The sequence below is a fragment of the Mobula birostris genome, chromosome 8, assembly GCF_030028105.1.
Source record: "Mobula birostris isolate sMobBir1 chromosome 8, sMobBir1.hap1, whole genome shotgun sequence".
Lineage (NCBI taxonomy): Eukaryota > Metazoa > Chordata > Chondrichthyes > Myliobatiformes > Myliobatidae > Mobula > Mobula birostris.
The window spans coordinates 26,597,450-26,613,725 of NC_092377.1; the positions used below are offsets into that span (position 1 = coordinate 26,597,450).

The 16,276-nt window shown below is 41.5% G+C and overlaps 1 protein-coding gene across 1 annotated transcript in view; it reads left to right on the forward strand.

Moving 5' to 3' along the window:
- fmn2b (formin 2b) overlaps positions 1 to 16,276 on the forward strand; it is a 469,810-nt gene that overhangs the window by 250,814 nt on the left and 202,720 nt on the right. Inside the window, exon 9 of the mRNA XM_072266855.1 lies at positions 6,390 to 6,451. Within this exon, the coding sequence (XP_072122956.1) occupies positions 6,390 to 6,451 (62 nt within the window). The remainder of the gene's footprint in view (positions 1 to 6,389; positions 6,452 to 16,276) is intronic.

Consider the following 16,276-nt stretch of genomic DNA (forward strand, 5'->3'; position numbering starts at 1 on the left):
GGGGTCACGGTTGTGGATTGAACAAGGTGTTGTGTAAATCAATCACTTGGTCTGTTTTTGATGTCTCCAGTGCACAAAATTGGAAGTGTGCTAATCGGGACCTTTGTAGCTGTCAGGAATGGAGACCTGCATCTCATTAGTCTGGACTGGGTCTCGGCCTAGAATTTGGATTTTTTAAAAAATAGCTTTAAATTGAGTTATTTGAAAAGTTGCAATGGAAAGATCTCTTCGCCTCTGTTGAGGGGAATGGATTTTCAAATTGGTCATTATTCTTGTGCTGTAACATTGCTGTGACCTGTGATTGCTTTGAAGTGGATTGAATGATTCTACTTTAAGGTCATTATCTGCATAGAAGTGAATACTTTTAGAAACCAACAAATCTTTCATGTGTTTGGCTTATAGCCAACAAGGGTGATACCATGACAGGGATATATTACATTATACACCACCCTTCAAGGCAGTTTATATAGTTGTATTTATTTGAAATGTATCTATTTGTGTAAATATTTTAATAAACATTGCTTCTGAGTCTTCTCCATAGGGTGTGCTCTTGATAGCAATTGGCATTCTTGTCAACTTAGTTATCAAATGGGATGCTCAAAACCTCCCGTGCTCCCTCTTTAAATTAAATACTGTACCAAGAGTCAATCCTAAACAAAGCTGAGTAACGAACTTCTGAATTGCTGAGTAACAAACTTAGTTGAGGTCTCTCATTATTGCTCTGATAGTTTGCATTTGGGTGAGGGGTTAAGAACTAGAAGTAGGACTTATCCATACACCATCTCAATCCCATTGCGGAAGTCATTAAGATCATGGCTGTTGTACCTCAGGTCCATATTGTCATGGTTCACATATCTGATTGCTTCAATTCCAAGAAGTCTGCTGATCTTATCAATTAAGCCACCATTTATTTCCCTTGTCCTTTCAAAGTTCCTGCAATTTACAGCCCGCTGCTAAGTACTTCTCATTTGTAATCCTAGAATTATGGCCTTTAGTACAATAGCCATAGTCTGTAGTTCAAAGGTCACAGAATCCACAAAGAGGTGGAGCGATCCCGAAGTTAAAATGTCAGCGTTGGGGCACAAGCTTGCTGTTAACATTCGGCTCCTGCTAATCCCGAAGTTAAAACGTCAGCGTTGGGGCACAAGCTTGCTGTTAACACTCAGCTCCTGCTTCTCTAGAGGTTGGCAGCTTTCTCATCCTTGATGTCAAGAGAGTTTAAAATAGCTTAGGGTGGGGTTTCAAATGTATGCATTGTGAAAGTGGTACATTTGGGCTTCTCTTCATCCTGCTTGGTGACAAGCGAAGAGGTTAAATCTTTTGTGTTTATATTTTGAATATTAGTTATGTGAATGAGTATAATTGTGTGCTGCACATTGTTATTTGGGTATTAAGAAACGGAATGTTTTGCTTCCAATATCTTACAATGCCACTCTTGACATTCTTTAAAATTAACGTTCACTGTGTTGTAATTTCAGTTGTGACTTGTGTATTCTAGGATATCTTAAAACTTGAGATTTCTTTGTGACTTTTGCAAAGAGAGAAGAAAACTTTAAGCAATATTGCGTGGCCTACTAATACTTCGCAAATATCTTTTCCTTTGAAATGTCTGAAGTGATTTGTGTAATCTTGCATCTGTGTAATCTTCCATCTTATTTGTTCTCTAGAAAAGATCCTTTAACAAACATGAGTGAGAATTTCATTTCAGACTCTAGTCTGTGCCCCTGAATGTACAGAATGTATTTGCTGTCTTAATCTGAAGCAGTCTTGCAGTACTGGGCAAGTGCACTCCAGATGGCAGCAGTCACCTTCCCAGCCACTTCCTGCCCACTGATTTCCCCATAACGTCTTTATTAATTGTCCACCTGTACACTGTCCTTTATGGTGATTGTGCTACCTGGAGCTGTCCTGGAATGTTGAATGGGGACCCAAGCTTGATTGCTGAAGAATAAAGCTGACTGAAACTTCGAAAAAACAAAATGAATTAATAGCTCTTAATTAGCTATTCAGCTCACTAATCTCAGAGAGGAAATCTGTCATCGTCATCTCATGAGTCCTGCATACAAGTACAGACTTGCCACATATTGTTGCCACATGTCTTCTGAAAAGATCCACTTGACACCTTTATAGTTTCTGTTCCATAAGGCTTTGAGGTATTAGTCAAACTGCATTTTGGAGTATTGTGAGCAGTTTTGGGTCCATTAGCAAAGAAAAGTTGCACTAGCTGGCCTATTTTATGCCACAGACCAATACCATTAAGCAAGAGGATGTAGACCCCAGGCTGCAAACCCCTGATCTAAAGGAAGTTCACAAGAACGATAATGGAATAAATAAGTTTAACATATGAGAAATTTTTGATAGCTCTGGGCCTGTACTCACTGGAATTTAGAAGAATGAGGTGGGTGGGGATCTGATTGAAACCTGGGAATGTTGAAAGGCCTAGATTGTGTGGACATGGAGAGGATGTTTCCAGTAGTGGTAGAGTCTAGAACCAGAAGGCACAGCCCCAGAATATAATGTCCTTTTGGAACAGATAAGGAATTTCTTCAGTGAAACGGTTGTGAATCTGTGGAATTCATTGCCACAGACAACTGTGAAGGTACAGTAAATGTACCCAAGTCATTGGACAAATTATGGAAAAGGAAATTGGTAGGTTCTTGATTAGTAAGGGTGTCCAAGGTTACAGGGAGAGGACAGGAAAATGGGGTCAATAGGGAAAATAAATTGGTCATGATGGAATGGTGGAGCAGATGAGATGGCCTAATTCTGCTACTATGTCTTATAGTCCACTAGAGAGGAAATGAAATTAAGGCAGGTATTCTGGCACTAAATTTTGAGATGATCACATGGCTCTCAGACCAGTCTGTAATTTTATGGCCTAGTATATTACTTACTCTAGCAACACTGGCATCTACTAGACAAATTGGGACAAATGTTAAGCTGAAATCCAGCTTGGCCAATTGTTATATCCAAATTGGACTGAAGATCTGATTTCTAAGAGTGAATTAAGATTGACTGCACTTGACATTGCCGCAGCATTTGACCAAGTGTGGCATCAAGATACCTGGTAAAACAAAAGTGGGCAGCAAATGAGAGTCTACAGTACTTCTAATGTGTGGGTTTTCTGAACATCCATCTTCCACTTTCTGCTGTTATCAGTCACCCAAGAACGTTATCAGCTTAGTAATGAATTGAACTTCCCAATTAGCTCAGAGACAAGTGTCAAACAAGAGAAAATCTGCAGATGATGCCGAAGCATCTCGGCCCGAGACGTTGACTATACTCTTTTCCATAGGTGCTGCCTGGCCTGCTGAGTTCTTCCAGAAATTTGTGCATATTCCTTAGAGACAAAGGTATTTAATTTGTGCCTAAACATAGCATTAATGGTCATCTCCCCTACCAGATTCCATGTGGGTGAGGTCAGCCCAGGAATCTAAAAGGTCAGGTTGCAGAAAGGGTTTTTAATCCACTTTCCCAGTTAAGTGGATATCCTATTCTCTGACATTCAGTGCGTTGCTTTCAACAGTCTGATCTCTTCCTACCGGAAATGTAGCTTAGCTTTTAATATAAAGTCTTGAGCAAAATTAATGCTCAACATCATTATAATGTGAACAAAGTCACCAGAGAGACGCAATTGCGAGATGTGAAGTACTATTTATTCGATAAAATAAAACACAGCAGGCATCATATTGAGACCCTTTCAGAGGAAGTGGCCTGTTTGACCCATTATAACATGGCATTTTATGTGCTAAAGATGGAAAGTCTATTCTATATCTACGAAGTATTGACAATGCTTCCTTTGAATGACATAACTTTCACTCGTCCTTTGCACCTATACTCAAGACACACAAAGTGAATGTTAATCAACATTGTCAGGCTTTCAATTAACTTTAGTTTGCAGCTCTAGGAAGCTATTGTCCAGAGCTACATTTTAAATTTAATCTGCAGTCCATCTTCAGATCTAAAGATTGATTGCTGATGTTAATATTTTACTCAATACCCCAAATCCAGAAAATGCCCTAACAAACATTGCCTTTTTATTCACTTCTTGATTACAAAAGGCATATAACCCCATTTACTAACTTAAGCGGTCAGATGTTAAATAGATGCATACTGAATCCGTCAGACTCTGAAGCAAGTTGGTCATTATTGCATGTATTCATCTATTTGGTATAACTTCATAATGGACATCCTAAAACTATGTTGCCTGAAAAAGAATACAACGTGCCCCATGCTCTCCAGGAATAAATTCACTGGATAATTTGCACGAACGTTTGAAAACACTGGTGGAAGAGGAGATTTGCCACTTACTGTTGTTTGTTGTTTATGCGTGCTTCAGAGTGTTAAAGTGTATGCAGTAAATTGCGATTGTAATAGCAATACAATGAAGAATCAAAAGTGAAGAAAATTAGAGCTTCTTAACACACAAACTGCTTCATTGAATTTGTAATAAGTCAATAGTTCTGGTGCAGAGCATAGCCTATACTTATTGGAATACAGAAGAATGAGGGATGATCGCATTGAAACCTATTGAATTTTGAAAGGGCTCGTTAGAGTGGATTTGAGGAGGATTTTTCCTATGGTGGAGTCTAATACCAGAGGATGTACTCAATAGAGTGACTTCCTTTTAGAACTGAAATGAGGAGGAATTTCTTTAACCAGAGAGTGTTGAATCTGTGGAATTCCTTGCCACAGGCAGCTGTGGAGGCCAAGTCATTTAAGGGAGAGGTTGATCGATGCTTGATTGGTCAGGGCATGAAGGTGTATGGGGAGAAGGTAAGAGATTGGGTCTGAGAGGAAAAACGAATCAGCCACAGTGAAATGGCCTAGTTCTGCTCCCATGTCTTATGGTCTTAGTTTTGCGGTAAGTTTCCCTGTATTTTCGCCATTCAGTCACAGTCACATTCTTTAAAAATATTTAAAATTTTAATTTGTGGAATCAAATGGGTTACAATAAAGCTCTAAGCTGGTTTTGAAAATGAAACCCAAACTGACAGTGTTCTCCCCAAGTCACTCAAATGAGTAAACGTTGCAATAACTTGAGCAAGATTGTTAGATCAAACTTGATTGACTGCAGCAAGTCTGCGAGTAAGGACTTTGGGATAGGGGAACTATGTTGTTGGTGTGTGGAATACAGTTCAGTTGATTGCAATGCATTGAAATCATGGTTTGAAGCGCCCAGTACATGGCATTGTTGTCCGGTAAAATGTTCTGCTCTCATCCTACAACCTACTGATCCCCGGGCATGAAGAACTGACCTGAAGCCATGCGATGGAGATCAACGTTTAAAAGGAACTTACTCCTTTCAGGAGGGTGGGCTGTGAGGTTGTGGTTTCCATAAGAAGTACATGTATCTATAGAGAGGGGGGAAATGGCCAATCCTTACCCAGCATCTGTGATAGTTTGAGAAGGATTTGTGGTTGTAATTGTATGTTGCAAGTGGGTTGGGTGTATTGGTGTGAGTGGTAAATACTCCTAGCGCCACAATCAGTGTTTCAGGGTTTAGAAGCTGCAGCAGTGCTGCACTTGGTTGCCTGTTAAATTGTTGGAATTGTGTGTGTCACAGACATGGTTGGAATTGAGCTGTAACTGAACTATGTAAGAGCAGACTGTTCAGAAGATGGCCTGCATGGTTTAAGCAGTCTTTGCTACTGAGATAATTGTACTAAAGTGTGGCTCACCAGCCTGCTGAACTGAAGCAGTATTAAGGTTTGTAAATATAGACTTCCACGATTTGCACATGATGCATGGAGTCTAATTTGCACCCATTCAGCTATGTGTATTGCAGCAATGCTGCTTGATGTCATACTAATTCAATTAATTGAACATCTGCTTAACATTTCCACAACACAACTGCAGATGGGTTAATAGTGGATGATTGCGTGAGAAGTTCAGACCTCCCATTGTAGAAATTTGTGGGAAAGGGGAATGAAATTTCAAAATCTGCACTAAAACTGTCAGATTTATGTGCTGAGGACTTGACCCTTGTCAAGGTTTTGAAGTTAACTGACTAATTCAAATTGGGATTAGCCGCCTTGTGTTTGACACCGACCAGAGATGAGAATGAGTTTGTTCTGTTGTGGTGTTGCTTTTCTAATTCTCTGGGATGGCTGGTCTCTGGCATCCCTCTGATCTCTCTGGCTTTGGCTGTGACAATGGAGTGGGTGCATCTGTGTGTGTGGTGGAAATCTTGTGTTACAGACACCTGGCTCCATCACTGTCCTCGTTTGCAAGTCCCGCCATACCACAATCTCTACCATTTGTGCAGCCAAAGCCCATCTGACCAGCAGGTCGCCTCCGCAGCCCCCGAGCATCTTTTGTGCTCTGTTGACCGTTCACCACTAGCTTGTCATCGTTTTGACAACTCTTCCTTTTGTCCTTTTTTGCAGCTGTTCTGAACTTGGACAATTCTGTGGTTGACCTGGAGACCCTTCAAGCCCTGTATGAGAATGTAAGTACTGCGACCAAAGGATCAAAAGAACAACAACGTGGCCCAGGCTTTTGGATCTGAGCCGTCAGGAACAAGGCATTTAACCCCATTGCTCAAAGTTGCATGTTAGTTTATGTAGCAATTGATTCCTGGGATGCAGATTTTGCTTTGTAACTGAGCTACTGTTTCATTCAAAACAATCCTATATTTAAGGTAATCTGATTCTCTTTGCTTATCCTTCATGCTATCATGGTAGGAAATTTAAAGCATAAACATTTTGCCACTTTCTCGCTCGGTCTTCATTCTCAGACAGGCTGTAATACCAGAATTTTTAGGCCTTTCATTTTGAGTCCAGTTATGTTAGGTTAACATGGGATGTTGTATGAAATAACTTAGTTAAAATGCATATGCTTTATGGAATGTAAGAAGGTTAATGTTTGTAGCCCGTGGAAATAAGCAAAAGGTTCAGATTTGACGCGCTTCATTTAAGGGGCACCATTGAAAATTTACTGAGTGTTGACCTATTTTCATACAGAATTTTCAACTTTAATTCATCACAGCACTTCCGACCAAATTGAGAGCACTATTCTGACCTCAAGAATCGCCTGGTGCACAAATGGGTGCTTGAACTCTGAACACATTCCTTTTCAGTGGCAACTTTCACAATTGCACATTATGATATAAGGTTTCACTCCAAATGTCATGTGTAAGGTCTCAATATAATTCCGGTATGCATGTAGTTGAAATGCTTAAAGTAGTGAGCCGTCTTGTGGCCAGTGCAGAAGTAAATGGAAAATTTTGCATAAGAATTTGGAGATTTTCTCCATAAGCAGCAAGCCAGGTTTGAAAAAAAAAATTATTGCGCTGGTTAGTTTTCCCATGCTGTTGATTTTTAAATGATTTCTACTAGGCTTTCCGGGAGGTGACATGTTTACATGAGGGTAACTTCCAGGAAGTATCAAACTTGTTAAGGTAGTTTTGGTTTCCCGTTTCTGTGAATAATTTTTCTCTTTGTGCTGAAAGAAACCTGGATCATTCCTAAATAGTTGACAATTTAATTACCTTGTCCTTCTATATACACATACTTTGGAGTCAATGCAGTGGTGATTCACTAGATTAATTATTGAGATGTGGAGTTCTCTTTTAAGAAGAGCACAAGTAAAATTTGTCCAGGACTCCACTCTTTGAATTATGAAGGACAGCATGTGTATAAATGTCTCTCTCCAGCAGACTTCATCATGATCATCATGACTCCAGTATTTCTACTATTTTTTTTAATGTTTCTTAATTGTACATATGATTTTTTTGTGTTCTATTGCTGAGCAGCAGTGAACCATTTGATTGGCCTAACAGTTCTCTTTGGGAACTAGTTGACTTGTTCAGCATTTCTGATCTGGCTATTGTTCACAATTGCACTTAATCAAAAAAAAAGCTTTAGAGAAACTTACAAGATTCTGAGAAGGTAGATGACATGAAGCTGTTTCCTTTGCCTGGAGCATCTAGGATTCGATTAGCATCAGGATAAGGGTCAGACATTAAAAATGTAATTGAGGGAAGTGGCTAATTCTCTATAATTTTGTGATTTCCACCCCCCCCCCCCATTTTTGCTTTGGAATTCTGTACCTAAAATGTCTGTGTAGGCTCATCAATGCATATATTCGATCCTGATCCTTGTGCATCACAGAACAAGTGATAGATAATATGATTGGTCGGGAAATGCCTGAGAGCTTCATTTTTGGAGAGTGTCACCTGAGCATCTGAGGTAGTCACGGTGTTCCATGATTGTTAGGAAAGTCGAGCCAAGGGCAAATGAATGAAAGGTAAACAGCAATGGATCCTTTGTACAGAGTTGAGCATTTTTAGACAAAGTCTGAGGGATCAAGGAGATGATGAGGCTGAGAAGCTGACATTGAATGGATTTGTGGACAGGAGAGGAATTTAAGTTAATATATCAATGGGCAGGGATTGTTTGGGTGAATGTTATGATTTGCAACTGATGTGGTGGGAATGGCAACAAGGTTAAGGCATTCATGAGGAAAATCAAAGATTTAGAAGACATTCTTGGGCCAGCTAAGACAAATCATCTTCAAGTGCAGAAGCAGGCTTTCACAAGGCATCAAGTCATCTGAAGGCCACATGACATAGCTGAAGTATAGTGAAGATAACACAATTTGGAACCTTTTTTTTAAAAAAGCTAATTCTTCAGAATTGCATTTGGATAATTGGATGAGTTAAATATCTTTACTGGTCTATTTTTACTTCCATTTGCCTGGACATTCCAGGAGTAATTCCTACAGAGGTCCCACCAAATTAGAGAGCTTTATGCCCAAAGTCTGGTCCAGTCAAATTGAGAGGAGTCATTTGGTGCACGTAGCAATCATAAATCAAGGTAATCTCAAGCATAGATGAGGGTGAAACTTTATTTTGTTTTTTTTTAAAGTAGACATAGAACAGTATGGCACAGTACAGGCTATTTGGCACATGATGATGTGCCAACCTATATAAACCTACTCCATTATTGATTTAACCCTTCCTTCCTACAGGGCCCATAATACTCCATTTTTCTTACGTTCATGTGTTTAATTCTCCTAAATGCCCCTAATGTATCAGCTCTACCACCACTCCTGACACAGTGATATGCACACACCACTGTGCTTTTTAAAACCAAAACTAGCTCTGGCATCCCCCCTAAACTTTCCTCCACTAACCTTAAACATTTTGAATCCAGTTCCCAGAAACAACTACTGATTTTTTTTTTTTTTTGCATCTCTACAATCAAAACAACTGGAGCTGGAACCTGGAGCAACAAAAAAAAAAGCGATGTTGGAGGAACTCAGCAGAGCAGAACGGCATGGAGTCATGGAGTGGTGTTGGCTCTTTGGTCTAATGAATCCATGCTGACAAAGTGCCCACATGGCTGGTTGAAATTTCCTGCATTTGGCCCATGTCCCCCTCAGTCCCACCTCCTCCACGTGCATATCTAAGGACTTAAATTATACCATCGTATCTGCCTCAAACACTTCCTCACCCCATCCTCTCGCCGCTCCACCATGAATAAGGTTCCTGTTATTGAGATCTACCACCCCTCCAGCCTCTGCACCTTCCACCATCTCCGGCAGGATCCCACCACCGAGCAAATCTTTCCTCCCTTCCCCCGCCGCTGCTACTTTCTGCTTTCTGCAGGGATTCCTTCCTGCGTGACTCCCTTGTCCATTCGGCCCTCCCCACTGATCTCCCTCCTGGCACTTACCCATGCAAGTGGAACAAGTGCCATACCTGCCCCTACACCACCTCCCTCACTGCCATTCAGGGCCCCAAACTGTCCTTCCAGGTGAGGCGACCCTTCACCTGTGAGTCTGGAGTCGTAGACCGGTGCTCCTAGTGTGGCCTCCTGTACATCGGTGTGACCCGATTATAGACTGAGAGACCGCTTCATTGTGCACCTACGCTCCATCCACCAAAAAAAAAGTGGGATCTTGCAGTGGCCACCCACATAAATACCACTTCCCATTCCCATTCTGATATGTCTATCCATGGCTTCCTCCACTGCCACGATGAGGCCATGCTCAGGTTGGAGGAGCAACACCTTGTATTCTGTCTGAATTGCTTCCAAACTGATGGCATGAACATCAATTTCTTGAAGTTCCAGTAATTCTCCCCCCACCCCCCCGCCCCCAAACTCATCTCCTTACCTGCCCATCACCACCTTCTGGGTCTTATTCCTCCCTTTCACTTCTTCCATGGCCTTCTGCCCTCTCCTGTCAGGTTCCCCTTTCTCCAGCCCTGTATCTCTTTCACCAGTCAACTTCCCAGCTATTTACTTCATCTCTCCCAGTGTCACCTGTCACCTTGTGGTTCTTCCTCTGCTCCTCCCCACCCCCCCCCCTTTTATTTTTACTGATTCATCTTTCTCTCCAGTGCTGATGAAGGGCCTCAGTCCGAAACATCGACGGTACTCTGTTCCATAGGTGCCACCTGGCCTGATGAGTTCCTCTGGCATTTTGTGTGTGTTGGTTGGATTTCCAGCACCTGCAGATTTTCTTTTGTTTGTGATTGCACTTCATCTGACAGTTCATTCCATATATTTGCCACCATCTGAGTGGGAAAAGCTGTCCCTTAGGTCCATTTTAAATATTTTCTGTTACTAAACCTATTCCCCTTCGTTATGGTCTCCCCTACCATGTAGATAAGACTGTTATCATCTGTAGAGAAAAGTGGGCAATTGATATTTCCAAGGAGAGCACACTGAATGCTGGAAAAACTCGGCAGGTCAGGCAGTGTCTTTGGAAGTGAATAAAGTGTTGATATTTACTGCAGCATCTCTTGTGTTTATGAGTTGACATTTCAGGTCAAAATCCTTTGGAAAGATGAAAACATCAGCTGTCCATTTTCCTCCACTGCTACCTGACCTGCTGAGTTCCTCCAGCCACCTCCTTAATTGTCTTTCCAGTTTAAACGCCAGCTCAGATAGACTGGACAGACAGGATGTCTGGATCAGAGGCGAGAGCCAATTTCACTCGCTCTGCCTCATCGTTCACTCCTCTCTCCATGGCAGCGAGGCTATGAAGACTGCGCCAGCTACTGTGCTCCATACCTGCTAATATGATGAACTGATACTGAGGCTTTGGGCCTGCTCCAGCATTTGGATCAAAGGGCTTATTTTGTTTAGGAATGTTGCTTGCTTCTATAGTTTGCATGATTTGTTTTTCTCCTTTCTCTGTGCATCGGGTGTTGGTCTTTATTTTAATTGGATTCTGTAGGGTTCCTTGCTTTGTGGCTGCCTGTAAGCAAAGAAATCTCGATTGCATAATTCATATATTCTTTGATAATGTACGTTGAAACTTTGATTTAATTTTAAGCAGAGCTGCAATTGCATTGATTCTTTCAGCTTAGTGGGGGAGCTTTGCTGAACTGACTGCTTTAACCATAGGTTATATGAGGTGCATGATGGAACCATTGTGACAGAATGTTAATGATTTTGATTGCAAGAAATTGTATAGGTTAGCTGTCTGTCTCTTCAGTACCGCCAGTCACTCTGCTTTTTGACAGTAGAAAATGAAAATGTAAATCTCTGGAGTGATGACACGAGTTCCCTGAGCTTCTAAATTTTTGTACACAGGGAATAATGTTTTGAAATGCTTAACACTGAAGGAAAGGCAGTGAATTTCCTGAAGGAGGAGAACAGATGGCAGTTTCCCCATCGCAAAGGTTTTTGTAGGCCTTAATACAAGTTCAATCAAGCTGCACAATAGAATGGAGTGCAATGTTGGGGAGACAGGGAGACCAGGAGGAGATTTAATGAAGATTATGAAGTTGAAAGCCTTACCAGAATGAAGAGAAAGGACCTCTTCTCCTTGACAGTTAAGAAACACAAGGGGTTGGAGGGATGGGTGGTGAAGCTGAACAAGAAATGTTTGTCCAAAAGGTATTACTGGTCTGGAGACACGAGATTCTGCAGATGCTGGAAAACTTAAGCAACACACACACAAAGTACTAGAGGCACTCAGCAGGTAAAGCGGTATCTATGGATGCAATGCACAGTTGACATTTCGGGCCTGTTGAAGAGTCTCAGTCTAAAAGCATCAACTGTCCATTTACTTCCATGAATGCTGTCCTTCCTGCTGAGTTCCATCAAGCATTGTGTGTGTTATGGACTGGAGCTTGTTGCCAGTAAGGGTGCTGGAGTTGGAAACATTCCCCACTGAAAAGCTGCAACAATAGAATGAAAATCTTTACACCTCTCAATGGTGTAGGACCAGAGTACATTGCGAAATCACTTTTGTTTTGTAATCGTGCTTGTGTTCTTAGGTATTCTTCTGAGATGGTCTCAAATTTGCACAATCTCCCTCAAAAGACAATTGGCAGGTCAGCTTTTTTAACTACACTCCTAAACTGTGGAGTTCAATATCTAAAACTATAAGGGATGCAGACTCAGTTGACATTTTTAAACACCAGCTCAAAACCTATTTAGTTAACCTTACTTTAATTAACATAATTTTGTATTTTATTTTTTATGTTTGCACTTTATCCCATCGTAAATCACTTTGAACTATATTTGTAATAATAAGTTTACTGTTATCGTGTGTGAGAGTTGTTTTGGGGTGGTTAAGATGAGAGGATAACATTTTAAAAATGTTCCGTAGCACTTCAAAGTACAAAGTAAATCTATTCTCAAAGTACATATATGTCAGCATGTATTACCTTAAAATTCATTTTCTTGACATTCACAGTAGAACAAAGAGCAATAGAATCAATGAAAATCTCCACACACGGACTGACAAACAACCAATGTGCAAAAGGAGACAATCTGTGCAAATACAGGCAATAAGTAAATAAATAATACTGATAACATGAGATGTAGAGTTCTTGAAAGCAGGCCCATGTTATAGAGTCAGCTCTGAGCCGAGTTAAGTTATCCTCACTGGTTCAGAAGCCTGATGGTTGAAGGGTAATAATTGTCCCTGAACCTGGTGTTGTTGGACCTGAGGCTCCTGGACTTGCTTCCTGATGGTAGCAGCAAAAACAGAGCACGGTGGGTGTTTTTGATGGATGCTGTTATCAGAATCAAGTTTATTAGCGCTGGGATGTGACGTGAAATTTGTTAACTGAGCAGCAGTGGTTCAATGCAATATGTAAGCTAGCAGAGGGGAAAACAATAATAATAAATAAGTAAATCAGTTACGGTATACACATATTGAATAGATTTTTTTTAAAACATGCGAAAAAGAAATAGTGTATATTTTTTAAAAAGTGAGGTAGTGTCCAAAGATTCAATGTCCATTTAGGAATTGGATGGCAGAGGGGAAGAAGTTGTTCCTGAATCGCTGAGTGTGTGCCTTCAGGCTTCTGTATCTCCTCCCTGATGGTGACAGTGAGAAAAGGGCATGCCCTGGGTGCTGGAGGTCTTTAATGATGGACGCTGCCTTTCTGAGACACCGCTCCGTAAAGATGTCCTGGGTACTTTATAGGCTCGTGCCCAAGATGGAGCTGACTAGATTTACAACCTTCTGCAGCTTCTTTCGGTCCTGTGCAGTAACCCCTCCATACCAGTCTGTCACAATGCTCTCCACGATCCAACTATAGAAGTTTTTGAGTGTATTTGTTGACATGCCAAATCTGTCCAAACTCCTAATAAAGTATAGTCACTGTCTTGCCGCCTTTATAACTACATCGATATTTTGGGACATATGTTGGCAGTGCTTAGTGGTAGGGATGGCTTTGCCTGTGATAGACAGGGCTACATCCACCACTTATCATAGGCTTTTCTGTTTTTGGGCATTGGTGTTCCCATATTAAGCCATAATGCATCCAGTCAGGATACTCTTCACTATCCATCTATAGAAGTTTTGTCAAAGTTTAAGAAAACTTGCCAAATCTGTACAGACTTCTAAGAAAGTAGAGGCACTGTATGGGACACTTTGGAAACTGGATGTCAGTGCGTTGAAGTTGAACTCTGCTGCTGGTGTTGACACTTAAGCCACTGTTGATCTGAGGAACAGACGGATTTGATATTTAGACCCTCAGTGTTACGTCACAATGGGTGGTTTTTCTCTCATTACCCCAACATATGACCTGGACTGCAAAGTCAATTGAAGGTAAATTCTCTTCAATTTTAACAAATTAATGCTTTAGAAATGCATTGATATTGAAATATTTTTTAGTATTAAACCTCTTCCAAATTTTAAATGTCTCCAATTATATGTGGTGTTTAGCAACAGTGGAAAAGCCCTTTGGTAGAATCGAAGGGTTGACCATCCTTATTGTCAGGGAGGTCTATACGCACAAATACGAGAAAATCTGCAACGCACACACAAAATGCTGGAGGAACTCAGCAGGCCAGGCAGCATCTGTGGAAAAGAGTAAGCTGTCAACGTTTCCGGCTGAGACTCTTCATCAGGACCCTGGTCTAGATAGAAACATAGAACACCTACAGCACAATACAGGCCCTTCGGCCCACAAAGTTGTGCCGAACATGTCCCTACCTTAGAAATTACTAGGCTTACCTATAGCCCTCTATTTTTCTAAGCTCCATGTACTTATTCAAAAGTCTCTTAAAAGACCCTATCGTATCCGCCTCCACCACAGTTGCCAGCAGCCCATTCCATGCACTCACCACTCTCTGAGTAAAAATAAGTTACTCCTGCCATCTCCTGTGTACCTACTCCCCAGCACCTTAAACCTGTGTCCTCTTGTGGCAACTGTTTCAGCCCTGGGAAAAAGCCTCTGACTATCCACACGATCAATGCCTCTCATCATCTTATACACCTCTATCAGGTTACCTCTCATCCTCCGTCGCTCCAGGGAGAAAAGACTGAGTTCACTCAACTTGTTCTCCTAAGGCATGCTCCCCAATACAGGCAACATCCTTGTAAATCTCCTCTGCATCCTTTTTATTCTTCCACATCCTTCCTGTAGTGAGGCGACCAGAACTGAGCACAGTACTCCAAGTGGGGTCTGACCAGTGTCCTATATAGCTGCAACATTACCTCTCGGCTCCTAAATTCAATTCTACGATCGTTGAAGGCCAATACACCGTACGCCGCCATAATTGCAGAGTCAATCTGCGCAGCTGCTTTGAGTGTCCTATGGGCTCGAACCCCAAGATCCCTCTGATCCTCCACAATGCAAGAGTCTTACCATTAATATTATATTCTGGCATCATATTTGACCTACCAAGATGAACCACTTCACACTTATTTGGGTTGAACTCCATCTGCCACTTCTCAGCCCAGTTTTGCATCCTATCAATGTCCTGCTGTAACCTCTGACAGCTCTCCGCACGATCCACAACACCTCCAACCTTTGTGTCATCAGCAAACTTACTAGCCTATCCCTCCACTTCCTCATCCAGGTCATTTATAAAAAATCACGAAGAGTTAAGGGTCCCAGAAGAGATCCCTGAGGCACACCACTGGTCACCGACCTTCATGCAGAACATGACCCATCTACAACCACTCTTTGCCTTCTGTGGGAAAGCCAGTTCTGGATCCACAAAGTAATGTCCTCTTGGATCCCATGCCTCCTTACTTTCTCAATAAGACTTGCATAGGGTACCTTATCAAATGCCTTGCTGAAATCCATTTACAGTACATCTACTGCTCTTCCTTCATCAATGTGTTTAGTCACATCCTCAAAAAATTCAATCAGGCTTGTAAGGCATGACCTGCCCTTGACAAAGCCATGCTAACTATTCCTAATCATATTATACCTCTCCAAATGTTCATAAATCCTGCCTCTCAGGATCTTCTCCATCAACTTACCAGCCACTGAGGTAAGACTCACTGGTCTATAATTTCCTGGGCTATCCCTACTCCTTTTCTTGAATAAAGGAACAACATCCGCAACCCTCCGATCCTCCGGAACCTCTCCCATCCCCATTGATGATGCAAAGATAATCGCCAGAGGCTCAGCAATCTCCTCCCTCACCTCCCACAGTAGCCTGGGGTACATCCCATCTGGTCCGAGTGACTTATCCAACTTGATGCTTTCCAAAAGCTCCAGCACATCCTCTTTCTTAATATCTACATGCTCAAGCTTTTCAGTCTGCTGCAAGTCATCACTACAATCACCAAGATCCTTTTCCACAGTGAATACTGAAGTAAAGTATTCATTAAGTACATCTGCTATTTCTTCCAGTTCCATACACACTTTCCCACTGTCGCACTTGATAGGTCCTATTCTTTCAGGTCTTATCCTCTTGCTCTTCACATACTTGTAGAATGCCTTGGGGTTTTCTTTAATCCTGCCCACCAAGGCCTTCTCATGGCCCCTTCTGGCTCTCCTTAGATGCATGCTGTTAACTGCTCCATTTTGTGATTCAGCTGATAGAGTGAATCCTTGAGTTCA